This window comes from Coccomyxa subellipsoidea (genome assembly GCF_000258705.1).
Source record: "Coccomyxa subellipsoidea C-169, whole genome shotgun sequence".
NCBI lineage: Eukaryota > Viridiplantae > Chlorophyta > Trebouxiophyceae > Coccomyxaceae > Coccomyxa > Coccomyxa subellipsoidea.
Window position 1 is genome coordinate 1,761,639 of NW_005178034.1, and position 19,196 is coordinate 1,780,834.

The 19,196-nt window shown below is 51.2% G+C and overlaps 2 protein-coding genes across 2 annotated transcripts; both read left to right on the forward strand.

Moving 5' to 3' along the window:
* Positions 1 to 205: 205 nt before the first annotated feature.
* COCSUDRAFT_64014 (kinase-like protein) lies at positions 206 to 9,709 on the forward strand (the record flags this gene model as incomplete). Its single annotated transcript, XM_005647378.1, has 14 exons — positions 206 to 329; positions 744 to 1,004; positions 1,272 to 1,402; positions 1,874 to 2,011; positions 3,051 to 3,243; positions 3,573 to 3,649; positions 4,049 to 4,159; positions 4,733 to 4,813; positions 5,113 to 5,262; positions 6,044 to 6,259; positions 6,955 to 7,115; positions 7,687 to 7,850; positions 8,499 to 8,601; positions 9,481 to 9,709. The coding sequence occupies 14 exons, from the start codon at positions 206 to 208 to the stop codon at positions 9,707 to 9,709; spliced, it is 2,139 nt and encodes a 712-aa protein (XP_005647435.1).
* Positions 9,710 to 11,776: 2,067 nt separating this feature from the next.
* On the forward strand, positions 11,777 to 14,805 carry COCSUDRAFT_66439 (L domain-like protein; the record flags this gene model as incomplete). Its single annotated transcript, XM_005647379.1, has 9 exons — positions 11,777 to 11,825; positions 12,078 to 12,229; positions 12,536 to 12,779; positions 13,056 to 13,124; positions 13,251 to 13,347; positions 13,621 to 13,736; positions 14,009 to 14,152; positions 14,302 to 14,562; positions 14,786 to 14,805. Coding segments are annotated over 9 exons (1,152 nt in total), but the record flags the coding sequence as incomplete, so codon positions are not given.
* Positions 14,806 to 19,196: the final 4,391 nt, after the last annotated feature.

The following is a 19,196-nucleotide window of genomic DNA, read 5'->3' on the forward strand; positions in this document are numbered from 1 at the left end:
CGGTGCTCAATATTTGTCCTTGCTATGCATCGGAGGAAAGTTTGTTTGCACATGGGTGGACCTCTGGATCCTGGCATGAAGGCGTTGAGGTGGTCCATAATAAAGATGTTGCTTGTCAAAGCTGCACGGAAAGATGTCCACTTTGAGTAAAGTTACCCCATGATATGCTCCCATGCGCCATGCAGACAATCGTTTCTGCGGGACGATGCCACCAGTGCATGTGTTTACTTGCGGGGAGCTGCGCGGCAGCTGCGTGGAAGGCAAAGGCATCGCCCCTGTCTGCCCTGCACCGCCGCCTGACACGCCAGCACCCAACACCAGTGCCTCCAGTAAGCTAAGCATTCCAGCACTTCAATCAAAACCCGATTAATATGCCTGCAGTGCACATAAATGCTGGAGTTAAGTGGTGTTTTGTGCTCTTGCCGGGAGGCAGAATTTCAGTAAAGATTGAACAGGGAGAGAGAACAGGGATATAGAGGGGTACTCATCCGGGGCAGGGAGTGCATGCATGTATATGGTGAGTGAGTGAGAGGTTGCAGACTAATGAAGGCCCCGCAGATGTGGCTGCAGACGCCCTGCGTGTATGCCCTATGGCCTCTGGCTTTGGGTTTGTCGACCTGTAAAATTAATAACAGGGAGTGTGTCTTGCTCTTGATGACCATACGCATAACATCATGTGCAAGTCTGAAGACCATAGCTACGTTACTGCAAACCTTGTGAGAATTCATTATTTCCATGTGCAGACACCAGCGACATGGCAGCTCTCCTGCGCGTCAAGGCGGCCTTTGCGAATTTTGACACGTCTATCAGAAGGCGGACGGCCCTGTGGGATCCTGGCCTGCCCATGTGCTCCAGCTGGCAGGGCGTCACATGCTGGCCCGACGGCTACGTTCGCACAATCGACCTGAGCATCCCCGAACGCGCACCGCCTGATGTTATACCACTCACCGTCGGTGGTGACAACACCTCTTTTGCGCACGCCTCGGTGCCCCATCAGCTGAGCGGTGAGTAATCTGGCGCATGATGAGTAACCTGATTAGTCATGCACGGTGAGTAACATGCATGAATTTGCCGTGACCGTTGCGTCTGTGCCTCTTTGTCAATTAACCCAAATGCGGCAGCTTTGCACAGCGTGTGCCTGGGGCTCGCACTTGTGAAATCAACTGCAGGTTTGGTTTCTTCCAAGGATGATCATCATCTGAAGCTCAGGTGACGATGCTTCTGCTTGCTGCAGCTATGTCTTTGCAAAAGCTTATATGTGGATGCTCCAGGGAATGTTTCACAAGTCTTGGAGTCTGCGGCTGGTCTGGCCCGGCTCACAAAGCTGGACCTGACAAATCAGAATCTCCAAGGCTACTTTCCCGCCAACATCAGCTTCCCTTGGCTGGAGGAGCTCAAGCTGGTCAGCAACAACATACTGGTGGGAGTAAATTGCGCAATTCTGCTGTACTCCAATCTTCTCTTCAGTGTCGAAAGTATGACAGGGCTGCAGGCGTTTGAGGGAGGCGTAATCTCTGTCCCAAGTCTCTATGATACAGCAAACGCATGTACATGTGGTCTGGTTGGCACTGTTGCGCTTGGGTTTCAGCACAGATATAATGGTTTCTGTCACCAGCATAGATGCTGTAGATTGCCTACACATCTCACAGGTGAATTAGACAGAAGGGACGGCGAAGCCGCAGAAAGCCTAGGACAAATTGCTTTGTTGAAGCCGTGAATGTGTAAAGTTGGTGATCTACATCTGAGCCACCATCCACGAGGCCTCAGCAGAAGTGTTGCATGCCGCAAGGGCACAGGTAACCTGCAGTGTTCTGAAAGACCCCTAGAATCTAGGGACGTTCAAGTAAAAAGACAAAAATTATCATGCATGCAGGGAACGCTGCCGGAGACATGGGCGGCACCAGGATCATTCCCTTCCCTGCGGCTGCTGGCATTGGACCTAAACTGGCGCGTGACGGGTCCCCTCCCCCAGACGTGGGGGTCCTCTACCGGCAGCTTCCGGAAGCTGGAGGTGTTGAGCCTGGGGTGAGTCATTCCCCTCATGAGCACTGTGTTTAAGGCAAAACATCTTGAGATGGAAACTCTTTTCGTGAAGTGCTGGCTGTCCTTCAAGTGACAGTTAGTGCAGGTACCTAGTCTCTGATTCTCGACTGGAAAATTGCTCGTCTTCACACACACAGGAAAAGTATTTTTGATAACAAAGCAATCTGCGAATTACAGTCAAGTCCATTGATGCCATCCTGGTAGCATGCCACAGGAGATGCAACATCACGGGCTCTCTGGCAATTTCGTGGGTGAAAAATCTGCCAATTCTGAGCGTATTGGAACTGAGCTTCAATCAGCTGTCAGGTGACCTTCACCTTTGTACCCTGCAACCAAAGTCAAATGTTTCAAGCCCCTCCGCTTCAAGCCCGCTCTGGAATGGTGGCTGTCTTGCAGGGCACCTTTGTGACTGTCTGATGAATTGCCTAAATATCATATGGTCTGCATGCAACTGGTGAAAGCTGCTAGACATTCTGCTGTATGTTTAATTTATAATAACTACTGTAATTCTGGTAAATTCTGATGCCTGCCACGGTCATCAAGGTCCATGTCAGGAGTATGATAATACCGCCTCATCGGCTGCTGTGTCACCTGCTGCAGGTAGCCTGCCTCAGGCTCTGCAGAGCATGCAGGCGTTGGGTTTTCTGTCCCTCATCGGCAACGGACTTAACGGTACCCTGCCCGAACAGTGCGTCCCGTCTAGACCACATGACATTTAAAGTTGCTGCCTGCCAGGGACTCGCTTGCGTCCTGCCATTCCATGCAGAAGAATCAGTGGCCGAACCTTTGAGTCAACAGCCTAATGATCAGGTTCTTGTCATGTCTGAAGGGCATGAGAAGCAAAGTGTATTCTTCTAGTTCTTTTGTTATTGAGGCTCGTGGTAGGAGTCACAATTCCGGCACTCATCACATGGTCCATCTTGGTATTGTTTTCCCACGCCCATGTGACAACGCTGTGCTGCAGGATGAATGCGAGTGGCGGCATGCGAGCATGGCCTTTTTTGCAGGGCCTGCATTTGGACCACAATCTTATCCAGGGCTCTCTACCGCCCTCTTGGGGCACCAATGGCGGCATGGCTTCACTGCACAACATTTCACTCACCTTCAACAAGCTCACCGGCAGCATCCCCCCTGCCTGGGGTAATGACACGAGCGGGAGGCGTGGATTTTCCGCACTTGAGAGCCTCGTTCTACAGCCGGGTAGGCTATTCGTTTAACATTCGACCTGTCTGGACCTGAAGGGCTGTAGGCTGGTGCTTCAATATACTGCATGCATACCAGGGATGCTTAAAAACATGCCTGGCTCGGGCAATGGGGTACCTGCAAGAATGTACTCTTGAGAGAAGGACATGAAAACTGCAGAAATACCGTACCCCAGGCTTTTGTGGGAGCTTGAGCTTGCAAATCTTGCACTGCTGACAATTTGCATGATATTTGCTGTAGCCGGGATATGACTGAATGGGTACTTTCAAGTGAGCCAAAAGCCAAGTGAGCCGCATTGCCCCCTGACAGCGGCTGATGTGGCGCAGGCAACCCTGGCATGTGCGGCAGCATTCCTCCTGGAATCACCGTGGACCAATGGCTGGGCGGCCCAAACATCAGCCAGGTGCCTTTCTTTCTGAAATGCTTTATGGTCCCTCTTTTAGCTTTTCACCCAGCTGCACAGCTCTGGCCCTGGCTGGCGGGAACTGTGTAATACGGAGCCCCGTGGCCACGGTTCGAATGGGTATTATTGATTCTGGCAAGTCCATCCAGGATGGGACTTTCGCCGCCTTTATCTGCAGCCTGTCTATGCATGCACTCTATGCATGCACCTTACCTCTGGCGTAGAAACTTGCGGAGTTCAGTATATATACTAAGCTCTATGCACACAGCTCATCTCCCTGCTTAGAATCTACTGCTGCGCCAAGGCCTGAAGCCTCTCATGAAAGCCAAAGGCATGCTGCAGTGTCAAAGCGTGGCCGAAGATGACATGTAGTAAAAGAATGCGATGCACGCTGCACAGGTGGACAACTACGGACCAAAAATATGCCCGGGGAACCCTGCCACGTCAGCAGCCAGCTCAGCCGCCAGCTCAGGCGTCGGCACAGGGGTCATTGTTGGAATTGTGGTTGGGGTGTGCGCTGCACTGGCAGCAGTGGGGGGCATACTGTGGATTATGAAGAGGCGGCAAAGATCAAAAGAAAGGCTGCGGCATCAGCTTCTGCGCAGGCACAGTAGGCACTCTCAGGGCGCTAAGGTAAGCAAAACAATTATTCTTATTTATATCTGCGCAGGCACAGTAGGCACTCTCAGGGCGCTAAGGTAAGCAAAACAATTATTCTTACTATTTATCTTTCAGGGTTTAGGGTTGTCTAACCCTAACCCCTGACCCCTAAAACCAAAATCCGGAATCACTTGCAGCAATCTGCAGGAATCACCATGCACAATGCAGGGTCATCAATTGAGCCTGTGACTCATCTTCTTCAATCCTCAATGCGCTGCTCTGAATAGGCTGGCAGTATCTACCGAAATTATGGGCATGCTTAATCAATCAGCGGACCCCATCATGTGCTCTTTCCTCCACTGTTGTCCCAATCTGTGTTGAGCTCAGCATGTGAAGGAACCACGCATGTAATTCTTGTGCGATTCAAATGGAAGCTTCCCGGAAGCTAGAACCTGGTTGAAGCTGAGAGCGATGACGGTGCAGGCGGCGGCGCTGCTTAATTTGGAGGAATGCCCGGAGCATGATTCGGACTCCATTATTCCTCCGCAGCCGCCGCGTAGCTACGTGCCCTTCAAGCAGGCCAGTGCTTATCTCCTACCAATAAAGAACCTCTGACAGAAAGCCGATGTGTCTTTTTGAGAAATACTGGATATCTCATCTGAAGCCAGTAGATAAATCTGTGCTCTTCAAGAAACTTATTGCTGGGATGGGACAATTCTGAAAGTGGCAAAGAATTATCTGTTGCACCTCTGAAGAGTTTTCAGGAAGCCAACTGGTGGCTTCCAACGGATATCCAGTTATCACCAAAGGCCCGAAAACCCCCCTTGATTATTTTTTATATGTTTAAAAACACTGCATTGCAGGCCCCTTCCAGTGTCAGCTTGATCAGCTTCACCACACCGGCCTCGAACAGTGGGGGTGACTCATGGGGGGCCTCCCAGTCTTCTGGGGAGCTCGAGCTGGTTTCCATGGCGGGACATAAGGACTGGGAGCTTGATCTGGATGCACTGGAGGTGTGCTAATACTTTTGCTGATTAGCTCGCATGCACATTTTGACAGGGGTCCTAAAAATCTCTGGCCAGCTTGTATGCAGGGCAAGGGCAGGCGAGGGCTTTGCCCCTGCCCGCTGCCGCGGTTGTAGCTGAATTCTCGGGGCATCCCTGAGGTTCCCAAGGTTTGTCACCAGGGATGTGATCGGTTCAAATTGCCTGAAAAATCAGGGGTCCTCCTGAGTCACAGCCATGTGGCTTTGGGCATTGCCCTGACGCTATTTTGCCAAATGTCAACCTTTTCTTGGGGCTATTCTGACACTGTGCCCCTAGCCCTGAAGCACTTTGCCCAATCCTTTGCTGAGTCGTTGCTGAGTCGCACGTTGGTAATGTTTTTCTCACCTTCTGTTGACTCGGCTGCTGTCCAAGAATAGAGCAGGGCTGTTGCAACACAGTCATTGTAGGCGGTAACATCATCCTGTCATGTCATCCGTTCAACCATGGCAGCAAGTGATAGCGCTCAGCAAGGGGCTTATCATCATATCATTATTGTTACATTGAAGAGATCTGTTGGGGGCTACCGGAGGCTTATTGGTCATGTGAGCAGTCTGTCATTGCCCATTTGTACATCACAAAGTTCTCATGAGTCTGCATTCCGTCCAAAATTTGGCAATCCCAGTACTGTTCTGGCCCAAACAAGGTGGTGCAGAATCAAACAACTCTTGAGTACTTTCTCCGCATCATATGTCTCTCTGCATGTGACTGACCTTTCTGGTAAGATATGCATGTGACTTGTTCTTTGCAGGTGGAAATGGACGAGCAAGGCAAGGAGGTGGAATTGGGTCATGGGGCTTTTGGGGTTGTGGTAAAAGGGACGTACAGAATGGCGCCAGTGGCAATCAAGCGGCTGAAGGACCAGTCACCGGGCCAGCAGAGGGCATTCCTCAACGAGATGGCCATCCTGCGCGCATGCAGAGGCAGCCGCTACATCATTCCCTTTGTCGGCGCCAGCCTGTTGCCGGTGAGCTTCTCCTCTTGTGCAGTGTGCTGTTTAAAACTTGGGAAGCTGTGGGACATGATAGCAGCCCTGTGGCTGGAACAATGTACTCACTCTCCCTCTCATGCTTTATTTTTATTATTATTATACAGTTTCCTGCAAAGAGGCAAAGTGCCTCCTGCAGACAAGCTGCAGTTGAAGGCCGCCATAATCCTACCCCTTGTTGGACTCGCCAGATCCAGGCAAGACCCAATCAACCGTGGGCACGGTGCTCAGTATTTATATCGCCCCCCGCCAGCCGGGGCCAATCCCTCTCATGCTTGGGGAAGACAGATACAGGACATCGGAGCTGGCTGAAGAAGCAGCCTTGCTCTTTCTTTGCGTGCTCCCGATTGGGGGGAAGCGGGTATATGTATTGAGTGCAATGCCTGGTCTTGGCTGGGTCTGGCTTGTCCTGCAAGTGGGACTTCTGGCAGCCTTGACCTGCAGGTGCACCTTGCCTCTCGTGGCTGAAACAGCGATGATGAAAAAAAAGCTGCCTGACATGCATATTTGTGTGCTCGCATGAGGGCCTCGTGAGTCCTCTGAATGCTGCCCTCATGGACAAACTGCATGGGTGATTTTTTCAGACCTCAGATATGACAGAGATAGAAGGGATCTCAGAATTATGTGGGCGAGGAATCTAAGAGTTTTGAAATACTACATTTGATCTTGTGCAGGGCAACACGATTCTGGCAATGGATTACATGGACAATGGAAATCTGTGGGCTGCTCTGCCGCGCGTTGGCCGTAACGGGCAGCCAATTTTTCAGTGGCACAACCGGGGCAAAAGAGTGGCGCACGAAATCGCCCTCGGCCTGCACTTCCTGCACGAGCTCAAGTGTGTTTTCTTGATCCTTGTTGGGCGCTCCTCATTGCTCTTGCTACGCGATTAGCAAGTTTCTGATAGTCTCTGTGCAATCTGTTTAGCGTGCACCCCACTATGTGGGCATCCAAGAACCAGGTGAAGGCTACAGATATACCCAAACAACCATTAGCCTGCTTGAATCTAGCAAGCCAATCAAGGGGTACAGTGTTTGGCAGGCTTCACCTGAAGCTTTTTTGCAGATGCCCTTGCTTCCCGGCAGTAACAGCAAGTAAGATGTCCTATGCCGATACACAAGTGTATGTCTGCCAAGGCAGATATAATTATTAAGCACCGGTGTCCGCCTGCAGGGTGGAAAAATGCAAGGAAAAGCAATCCATCTATAGAAGTGCCGCTGGAATGCACCTAGCCTTGGAAGGTTGAAAATCACGTAAAAGGCAATATCTGACTTTCATGAGTCAAGAGCACCGAGTCCAGCATGGGTGTGTACTTGTCTGCAGGGTCTGCCTAGAGCAGGACCTAGACAGGCACCTAGTCATCAAATCATGAGTCATGAACAGTGACATGCTTTTTCTATGCTTTGCAGGGTAGTTCACCTGGATTTGAAGAGCAGCAACGTGCTTCTGGCGGCTGACGGCACGGCCAAAATAAGCGATGTGGGGCTGTCAGCGCAGATGGACCACTCCCACATCTCATCCATGCCAGTGGCAGGCACATGGGCGTGGCTGGCACCCGAGGTCATTCTGAGAGGTGCGACTGAAACACAGCATGTTACTGATGTTACTATGCAGCGGTGCTACCAGTGCCTATTCAGGCCCTGCTGCTGGCAGTTCCCTGTGAGCCCTACTGGGAGCACCCCCTCGGGATGCTCAGAGAACACCGTAAATTACACCGTCGTGACGTCAGACCGTAATGACCGTCAACCGTAAGGCCCACAGCCCTAGTAGCAATAGGGTATCTGGGCATTAACGTATGTAATCAATTCTTTGCTGCTGCATCTTGATGTTAGCATGATCACGACATGCGGAAGGCAGTGCTTGTCCGGCAGGAACCTGGCAGAGCTTTCAACCGATATGCTAGGTGTTCCCAGATAGCCCTTTGTCTGCGCAATGCCACGAATTTATGGCCTGCCCAGTCAAAAAACTGGGCATGCCTTGTAGAAACTGGCAAAACGGGCAGTCAATGTAGATGAGTGTTCTGAGCAGACAGCAAACCCAGAAGCATGAGCCCAATGCCATGGGAAATTCCCCTGGGATGTCAAAACACTAGTTCAGTTGTTGTATGGATGTCACAAGTCAGCCTGCCTTTTGGTTGGGCGGGCATAGAGCCTTGCACAAGCACTTCATTGCCAAGGTTTCGGACTAGATATGAGTGTATGTGTGACTGTTGCAATCGCAGGCAAGATCACAAACAAGGCCGACATGTTCAGCTTTGGGGTGGTGCTGTGGGAAATAATTACTCTGGAACGGCCCATGTGGCGGGGCAACCTCAGAGAAATCAGGTGGGTGACTCGAGACCTCTGCTAGCCACAAGCATACTGTACTTTGTGGCTTTCTTTACCACCACACGTCATGTAACGAGCATCCAAACAGTGTATGCAGCTGAAGCATCCTTCAAAAAGCTGGAAGACACCGAGGCTATTATATGGTCTCTGAAAAGGTCTGTCGCTCAATTATTCACGAGCCAGGGAGCCCGTTTAAACCAACCTTGTCACCCAGCTTCATCTTTGGCGATCTTGGCAAAAGTGGCAGTTTACAGAATCACTTCGCACTCCCGACACCAGATCTTTTAGCTTGTCACCTCCTTATAACAGCGCTTGCAGCAAGAACACATGGGCATGCGCCCCCTTGTACTGGCTATTCAGCACAATCAAAGCAGAAAATAAGTCATATCTCAGCTGAGACCTGAGATACGAGATGGCGCCAAAATCAAAATTCGTTTGGTATTGATTCTAGCACCGACTGGCGGGCGGGTGCATTGAACACCGCGCCCTGGGATCGGGCTTGGATCCTGCGAGTCCAGTAAGGGCCAGGATCTGTGGCAGCCTTCACCTGCAGCTATTTGCACATGCACCTTACCTCATGACAAGAACAGCACACAATGAAAAAAATTTCCTTGTCTTCTATGAGTTCTGCTTGTGATTGTGTTAAACCCTTTGGGCGCCAGTTGAGGGTGGCTATTGGCAGACTGAGATTCACCTGTATGCGTCAGCCGCTCTTTCAGATTAAGCATGGCCTTGCTCAAGCAGTGCTTGCAGAGCGTACTGTACAAACGCTCCTGAGTGTACAGATACCGTATTGGCAGACTCTGGCTCGGAGCCAATCTTAGAGAAAAGCAGTCAAAAAAATGTAACTCCATAAATTAGAATTTGAATGCGCAGGGTGCCAGAAGAGGCGCCGCAGGAGATTGCGGATCTGGTTTTCCGGTGTACGGCGCGGCCGGAGGAGAGGCCGAGCGCGGCCAACTGCGCTGACATCATCAAGGAGCACTTAATAAGGGACGCCAGATCAGGCGACAGCTACGAGCCTCGGAGTCATCCCAGCGGCACTACAAAAGCCGCCACTGACAGTGGTGCCTACAGCGGGAGCACTGCTCCTGACTCACCCTGAATATAAATTCGTACTGGAAGAAATATATAATTATCTTCAAAAACGGTCAAAATTTCCCATCCAAAATACTGAGGCCCAGGAAGAGGCATGCCAAGATCAGAGCTGTTGCATGTGGTAAGAGAAGGCCTGCCGCAGCATGCCTTTTCCTATCCTGACTGGCAATTGCCATTGGAATGCTTTTTGAGTGCGTCCACAAGCACACCAAACAAATGAGGTCAGACCTTGTCAGCTAGCTGCAACCGGAGCAGACATGATATGGCATAGGGTGCCCCCCCGCCTATAAGCAGATCACATGACAGCGCACCGGGAATGACTTACCGAATGCAGGTAGGCTGGCGTTGATTGTTGTCCTGCTGCTTGTATGTGAATGTACATCTTGAGTCTAAGGCGAGCTGCGCAAGCAGCTCCCATAAGAACCGGAGGGCACACCGGCACTGGGTTATCCGTGATGCCAGCATTCTATGAAAAGTCTATGTCAAAGCAGCCGGTGAGGTGCTTTTGCAGATATGTCGAGCGTCTGCTCCACACTAGTGTCTGTGCATGGAGAGAGTGTAAGCACAGCCGTGTACAGATTTACATGTGTGGGTTCTCATCCGTTCTGAGATGGCTGAACCATGATGTGTGCCAGATTGCATCCGTGCACATGGTGCTTCAGAATCACGCCTTCAACAATGTTCTTCTAGCACTTCCTTCAGGCGGTTTAAATTTTTTTTTCAGGACCTTGTGAAATCATCTGCACGCCGGCACTTTCTACGCCTGCTCAGATTCAGACTGACCTGACGTTTAAATTCCATTGCCCTCAGTTCTGCACTTCATGTGGTTACGATTACTAGACATGATCTGAGCAGGCGGGGTGGAGCGCGGGTCTGCTGCATGGCAAGAGATATAGATAGGGTAAGTCCCCTAAACCTTTAGTAAGGCTCAGAAAATCTCAGATCATGCGTAATGCGCACTCGAGGCCAGGCTGTGAGTTGCCCTCAGCAGACCACTGCTCCGCTATTTTACTGGAGTGAGAGCTGAAAGCAGGATAGCTGATCGGAACGGCGTACGGAACCTTCCGTGTTGAGGGCTGAAGATAACAAGCTCATCAGCAGCCCGCAACCTATCGAGAGGCTATCGAGAGGCACAATTGGCGTTCAGCAGGGATTGCACAGCGCCAGAAAATTCAACCAGTTTTGTATTGGCAACCTTTTCTCGGTGCGTGCCTCGATGATCGGAGACGTGGGAGGCCACGGAAGCTTGTACGGCACTTGACTGCGGTGCTAGTTCTCCGCAAGTGCAAAGAATCGAAAAGTACGAAATACCATTGCAAAAGTTCCTCTTTAACTAGCTAGATGTGAAGATTGTCAACTTCAACATCTTTAGTGTTCAATACCGAACGCCGTTCCTGGGCTTCGTGAAACTTGGCTTCACCTTTGGAAGGATGTGTTCGTTTGCAGGTCTGGCGTGCTGCTCTGTGGCCACAAGAGGAAATTTTGAGACTTCTCAGTCTGAGTATCTTCTGATGAAACGCCTGGTGTGCGCAGGGATGATGCAGTCAGCCTACAGGCTGCAAAGGGTGCCTAGAAGATGATCTCTTTTGAGCAACAAGGTCTCAGGAATGCTAATCTCGATTCGCGATAGAGGGGGCATCTCGGTGCCACTCCTAGCAGTCCTTTTCTTCTGGACATCTTCAATCTGTTATGGCCAGCCCCTCAGTAATGTTAAAGGTGCCTCATCCTGTTCCCAGCAATGCCAAGATACCTCGGTCATGATGTTTCATACTACCGAGAATAGTTTTGTATTTCAAGCATGTATTGGAATGTCTACCTTCTACCAGTGCCTGTCTCGTTAAGTGTGTTATTCAGATGAAGGCTGTTTGCATCTGTGGGTTCCCCACCTTGTACAGAAGCATCCGGGCTGCTCCGCGCAGGATATTCGCCAGATCAACAAGGACTTTTATTCCTTCGGAATGCCATTCCAAATTTCGCCTGGTATCAGCAGACAGTGCCCTGCAAGGGCTGGGACAGTGAACCAGTAGGCGCTGATGACATCTGCACCTGGGACGGAGTTGGCTGCAATTCTGCTATGCAAGTCGTCAGCATCAAATTCCCCAACAATGCATCCCTACTCGAAGGTGAGGCAGAGGCAAGATGCAGCTTTTGTGCGTATCTTTGATGTCACAGCTGCAGAGGACCTTTCAGAATTGCTACCTCGGTTGGATACACCTGTTGCTTCAGACACTGCAGCTAGACTACCACCACCAGCAGAGAGAGAGAGAGAGACACAAAGGCTAGGTCTATGCTGTGACATTCTTCAGTAGTGATCAAACTCATGTGCTGCATTGCAAAGGTTCAATGTATGGCTGAAAAGGGCACTCTCTGCGCAGGCAACATTGGGGACATCATGTATGGAGCATCCTTGATCCCCAACCTGAAGGTCTTGTACCTGGCAAATCAGACTTTTAATGGCATGCTGCCGAACAACACTTTTGCCATGCCCGAACTACTGGAGCTCGACCTGTCCAACAACCACATCAAGGTAATTCTCTCGGCCCCGTGCATGCTCTGCACACATTGTCCATGAGAGTCAGACCCTCGAAGGGATCCATCAACCAGAAGAAAAGAGAAGAGGCTATGGTTTTGGAAAGAACTTTGTTTGCTGGAGAGAATCGCTTGCCCTGAGCTTGCCTCTGGTGGCTATATAGCCATGTGTGTGCCATGTTGGTTGGGCCTTTAAAATTTATACTCACCAGCCTTGACAATATCTTGTGTCGTGGTCTTAAGTTTCACATGCCATTGGAGATCAATGTGCATCACTCGTGCTGACTAGGTACTGGTGGTGCAGGGTTCGCTCCCTGCAAGCTGGGGGAATTTCCTCACATTTCCCAAGCTGACATCAATGAATGTGGCGTTCAATAATGACCTCCGGGGAACTCTGCCGGCCAACTGGGGTGGAGATGGCAGCAGCATGCAAGCGCTGAACACCCTCAATATAAACAACTGTGAAATTACGGGCAGCCTGCCTGCTCAGTGGGCCCGTGGCCTGCCCGCCCTCAAGCGGATCAAGGTGTCCAGTAATGCCATTACGGGTGCGGCCCTCTAGACCCTAGAAATCACTCCTAAAAATAAATTAATTACAGTACCCACAATCACTAGTGCGGCCCCACAGCTTCCCCCCACAAAACCCTCACAGCAAATCCTCAATACTTTAGATAGGGGCTATGATTTTGCTCCGCACAGCTTTAGCACCCATATAAGAGTGTTCGGTGAGCCGCTGTGTATATGCTGAACCGACATCCTTTCAGGTGCCTGGAGTGTGTTGGTGACCTTTCTTGGGTGAATTGGGTGGTGCATTTATTTTGCAGGCACACTGCCGCCAGAGTGGAGCGCATTGAACTTGACATCAATCAATTTTGACAGGAATGTCCTGGCTGGTAAGTCTGTTCAAGCTTCAAGATGTCATCAGTGCTCATTACGTAAGACTTGCTTTCTGCATGCACAGGGCTATGGGTAAGAGTCCTGCCTCGGTCTCAAGTGAGTCATTCTGTTGGCGGTTGCAGGTACAATTCCTGCTTCGTGGGGTTCAAATGGCACATTTGAGGCCTTGACAGCGCTGCAAGTCTTCAGTAATTCTTTGACAGGCACCCTCCCTACCACGTGAGTTTTTTGTCCAGTCCTAAACTGGCCATCACTGCTGCCTCACATGCATGCTACTTCCTGCCCACACCTTTTTACGCTGCCCGGTGTCTTGTCGCTCTTCATGTCCAATTTAGTTGGAGATTTAGGCCCTGCCCTTCCTGGAACCTCTCGTTTATAGTGCCTTTTTAGAGTTGGGAAAGCCTTAATTATGTGTACACATCAGGCCAGGTACCTCTCTTTTATAGTACTATTACAGAATTAGAAAAGCCTGATAAATTGCATGCATGTCAGGTGGGAGACACCAGGCACAATGCCATCGCTGTTATTAATGGACGTGGCGAACAACAACTTTACCGGCGCAGTGCCCAAGGGATGGGGCTCACCGCAATCTGTCTTGATTACCGAAGGTGCGGAGTGCTCGCCTAAGTCTCAAACAGTGCATGACAGAGTCTTTCTGTGTCTTTCAATTTGCTTCTACTCTGGCCAGCGGCCTGGCTAGACAGCGATAAGGCTTGCCATGATCTTGAGTTTGATATGAAAACATGCAGCAATCTGAGTTCGGCATTTCGAGGATCATGGCCACATGTATAAATTAAGGTAAGGTAGTGCCCTGATGGAGCTGCCATGATGAAGTGGGCAGAGGGGCAAACACCTCTAACATGATAGCTTACGTGCGCAGACAACCGTTTCTGCGGGACAATGCCACCAGTGCATGTGTTTACTTGCGGGGAGCTGCGCGGCAGTTGCGTGGAAGGCAAAGGCATCGCCCCTGTCTGCCCGGCACCACCGCCGAACTCCCCAGCACCCAACACCGCTGCCTCAAGTGAGCCCCGCCTTCCTTTCAACCACCGATATGTGCCCAAACTTCACATGAAGATTCTGGCATCCTCTGCGCTGTTAAAGGGGAGCACATTATTGATGACCTCTATTGCTCAAGTTCAGCACAGGCCTGACATTTTGCTGCCTGTGCAGATCCCGGTGACATGGCGGCACTGTTGAAGTTCAAGGCGGCGTTTGACAATTTTGACACAGCCGTCAGGCGGCGGACGGCTCGCTGGGATCCTGGCCTGCCCATGTGCTTCAGCTGGCAGGGCGTCACATGCTGGCCCGACGGCTACGTCCGCACGATTGATCTCAGCATTCCAGAACGCAAGTCGCCTGCTCTCGTGCCCCTCACTGCGCCTTTTGACAACACCTCCTTCGCACATGCCTCCGTGCCCCATCAGCTCGCCGGTGAGTCACCTGCTTAGTCATGCAGGCTCTGGCGCCCGTTCATTTACTTGGGCGCCATCAGGCAGCCTTTCAAATGCTAAAAAATTGCATGGACTCATCTTGTACATGAGTGCAATTACCGATGTGACCTGCTACCTATTTTGCCGATCAGTGGTGTGTCACACCTGAAGAGAAGATGTTCTGAGTGCGGAGGATTAGTATGTGTCTGCTGGGGCTGTGTCAGGGAATGTTTCAAGCGTGTTGGAGGCGGCAGCGGTTCTCACACGTCTAACCAAGCTGGACCTGACTAATAATTACATGACGGGCTATCTCCCCACCAACATCAGCTTCCCCTCGCTGGAGGAGCTCAAGCTGGTCAGCAATAACATCCAGGCAAGTCCCTGCTCGTCTCCCCACTTCATAGTCCAATGCGCAAGTACATGATATTGGACAGCAACCATGCCAAGAAGAACTTCTTCAATGAAACCCTTCCAGTAGGCCATTTTTTACTGAAAGACATTTGACCTGGACACTGCAACGAGGGCCCAGAAAAGGCGGTTCCTGCCAGGGGCAAGAGCAAGTCTCAGGCTTGGAAAAACCTTTGTAGTTTATATGTCCCTTTGAGGGAAGTAAAGTGGAGGGGAATAATGGGGCTGCAGGGAACGCTGCCAGAGACATGGGCGGCATCCGGATCATTCCCTGCGCTGCGGCTGTTTGCGGCTGATTTGAATTGGCGCATTACGGGACCCCTCCCCCAGACGTGGGGGTCCTCCAGCGGCAGCTTCCGCAAGCTGGAGGTCATCAGCCTCGGGTGCGTCATCCCTGCTCATGAACAACACTCTGGTGCACGAGCACGAGTCATTTGATGTGCTAGATTCCACACCCTGCAAAAGGCACTGTATATTTCCGTTTGCTTTGTTCATGGTTGATTTAGCTTTGCTGTGAGCAATTGTCGCCACCCTGACAGTTCTTGGGGTATGTGACAGGAGATGCAACCTGACTGGGCCACTGGCCGTCTCTTGGGTGAAGAATCTGGCCATACTCAGCGTCATGGAATTGAGCAATAACCAGCTATCAGGTGCGCTTCCTACTATGCATGGCATTGATTCAGGTTTTTCCGACACCCCTGCAGTGATGTCCCTCGCATTTTGTGATTTCTGCACTATACCTATGTCAAGTTCTTTTGGTGAACAACACGCAGGTGCTTTGCTTGTGAGACCCGTCAGTCTGTTGTGGAGCCCCTGCCTTTCAGCACCACTTGTCAGCTATAGTCCTCAAGGTTTTACTTGTGCAAACAGTGGATAGTCAGCTGTTATTTTGACCCTGCAGGTACCCTGCCTCAGGCTCTGCAGAGCATGCAGGCGCTCGGGTCGCTGTCACTCATTGGCAATGGACTCAATGGTACCCTGCCTGAACAGTGCGTCCCATCACATTCCTAATGAGCCTGATCACCACGCTCCTGCCATGCATTTCTTGCTTTTAGCATAGCAACCCGTTGCCACTTGAGAGTTGTTTCCTTCTTCAGCATTTCACTAAGCAACCATAAAAGACAGGAAGAGCATGTGCCCTTAAGAAGGTAATACAATGTTGCGCTCCTGAGACATATGCAGCATCTGTTCTGGCCATTCAAACCCATGTGCATGCGTTCAAGTCCAAGAGAAGCACCTGCCGCTGTTTACTTTGCCAACGCTGGCCGCAGAATCGGGAACTCCCTTCAATGTTGCTCTGCAGGATGAATACGACAGGTGGCGTGCACGCGTGGCCATTCCTGCAGGGGCTACACCTGGACCATAACTTATTCCAGGGCACTCTGCCATCGTCTTGGGGCACAAACGGCGGCATGAATTCGCTGCACAACATCTCGCTCACCTTCAATCTGCTCTCCGGCAGCATCCCCGCTTCCTGGGGCATCAATGCAAACGGGAAGCCCAGATTCCCTGCCCTCAAATCCATCGTCCTGCAGCCCGGTACGCTGCCCAAATATTATCTTCAGTCCGCCCAATCTAGAGGATCACTGGAGTAATGCGGGACATCATCGTTGGCCTGCCAGCTCTTATTCGAGCTGCAAGGGGCTAGGAATCTCAAAACAACAGCAGACTCACAAATGAATGAAGAGTAGAGACCAAAAGTTGCTCGAGCAAGTGCCTCCATGCGGACTACTCTACTTGTCCTTCTTTTTATAGATAGGCCAGTGTTAACAACCCTGTGTGCATTCTTCAGTCCATGCACGTATTGCCAATCGATGAGTTCAGCCTGTCTCGATGCGCTGATGCAAGGCCCCTCGGTTAAGACGTTTGTGCTGTCTGTGAATCTCCGTCTGCTTGCATGCACAGGCAACCTTGGCATGTGCGGCAGCATTCCTCCTGGCATCACGGTCACGGAATGGCTGGGCGGCCCAGACATTAGTCAGGTGCCTCCCTTTTTGCTCTGCTCCATTCTTGACGTCTTTATTGTGAGCTGCATACCTCCAGCCATTGTGGCTGCTGGCCAGGCTGCTCATGTGGCGTTGATGCTTGCTGTATCGTGATCTTGAGGTTGATGTACTCTTATCATACGTATTTTTGAAGGTGTGCAACATACCTATCGGTATTGATATCGCCTTTCACGCAAACAAGCTTGTTCTTCTTGTCAGGCAAGGTCCACCGTCTTGCCAGGAGCAGAAGGAGTGTTCCATCGCCGCGTTTTTGTGTAAAGCGGCCCTCTCTTTGATGTACGCGCAGGTGGACAACTACGGTCCCAAGACATGCTCGGGGGGCGCTGCCACATCAGCAAATCTTGCCACGTCATCTGCCAGGTCAGCGGGCGCTTCTGTTGGCACCGGGGCCATCGTGGGGATTGTGGTTGGAGTGTGCGCACTGCTGGCAGTTGTGGCGGCCCTCGCATGGATCTTTATTGCGCGCCGGCGACGGAGTAGTTCAAAGGACAACATGCAGCCCCTGCATTTGCTCCCGATGCACAAGCACTACAGCAAGAACGGCAAGGTAGGGATCACATGGCTGCTCCTTTCAGATATGCTCATTGACAGAGGCTTGTATGACTCAGTCATCAGCACAGTTCTTTGCCTGCAAAAATAAAGATATTGCATTGCAGACAAAAGCAATTTTCCCTTTTCCTGTTTCCCAGATTACTGTGTCCTGTTTAAATGCCCAAGGCCGTGAGGCAAGCATGTATGTATCAAGTTCCCATCGCAGAAATGTTGCCGCAAGAGTTGCATGAGTAATCACAAAAGTTACAGCTGGAAGGAGGGAAAATCCACTGTGCAGGCGGTGGCGATGATGGACATTGAGGAGCCGCCGCAGCACGACTCAGACTCCATGATCCCGCCGCAAGCGCCGCACAGCTTCGTGCCTTTCAAGCACGCCCCTTCCAGCGGCTCAATCCCCCTGACCCACCCCACCACCGCCAGCATGCGCGGCAGCAGCCATGGCGCTGACTCATCAGGGGCCTCCCGGTCCTCCGAGGAGGAACTCACGCTCTTCTCCATGGCAGGGCTCAAGGACTGGGAGCTCGACCTGGATGCACTGGACGTGAGCATATCTCTTTCCCATCTCTAATAAAATAGGTTACTAGGCTATGATGGTGTTCACTAACACAGGTTGGGATCCAAACCTGGGAGACCCCTGCCGCTCACTTCGTGGTGCATCCCAGTCAGCAGTCCACAGTGACCGTCACACCAGTTCTCTCCTTGCTTGCACTGGACCATGCTGTACATGCAGGAAACACCCATCAGGCATGTTCAGTGGCAGCTGGTTGTGCAGCTTGCCAGTTGTGTATTATGTTAGACCACGCCAGAGATCTTTTTGGTACAATAGCCTGGCAGAGGTTTTTGACACGTTACATTTGCCATGTGGCGTTTCCCAACCGCTTGTTACTGAAGAGCGAGTGCAAACGCTTGCATGCACGTGTCCGTACTCTGGCTCCTAATTTCATGCAAATTTTTTAAAAACTTTAGATTCGAAATTTAAAAAAATTTAATGCCCTGTTGCAGGTAGAGTTGGACGAGGAGGGAAATGAGGTCGAGTTGGGCCATGGAGCATTTGGGGTGGTGGTGAAGGGGACATACAGACTGGCGCCAGTGGCAATCAAGCGGCTGAAGGACCAGTCGCCTGACCAACAGCGGGCCTTCTTGAAGGAGATGAGCATCCTGCGCGCATGCAGAGGCAGCCGCTACATCATCCCCTTTGTCGGCGCCAGCCTGCTGCCGGTAAGTACCTGCCCATAATGTACCTCTGAGAACTGGCCTGAAGCAGTAGAAATGCAGTGAACTTTCATCTTCATAAAATAGGGCTTGTACCAATGCTCCTAAATATGCATCGGACCATAGTGTGGATTCTTGGGAAGTCAGCTTACTGATCTCTGGTTGGACAGTCGTTTGATGGAGCTTGATTGTGTCTGGTGGTGATCGTAGGGCAACACGATCCTGGCGATGGATTACATGGACAACGGGAATCTGTGGGATGCGCTGCCGCGCGTTGGTCGCAACGGGCGGCCGGTGTTCCAGTGGAAAAACCGCGGCAGAAAAGTGGCGCACGAAATCGCCCTCGGCCTGCATTTCCTGCATGAGCTCAGGTGCGTTGGACATCTGCACGATTGGTACTCCACTGCAACGGTCAGCTTTGTTGCTCATGAGGGGTGCAATTGCAAGGGTGTGGAAG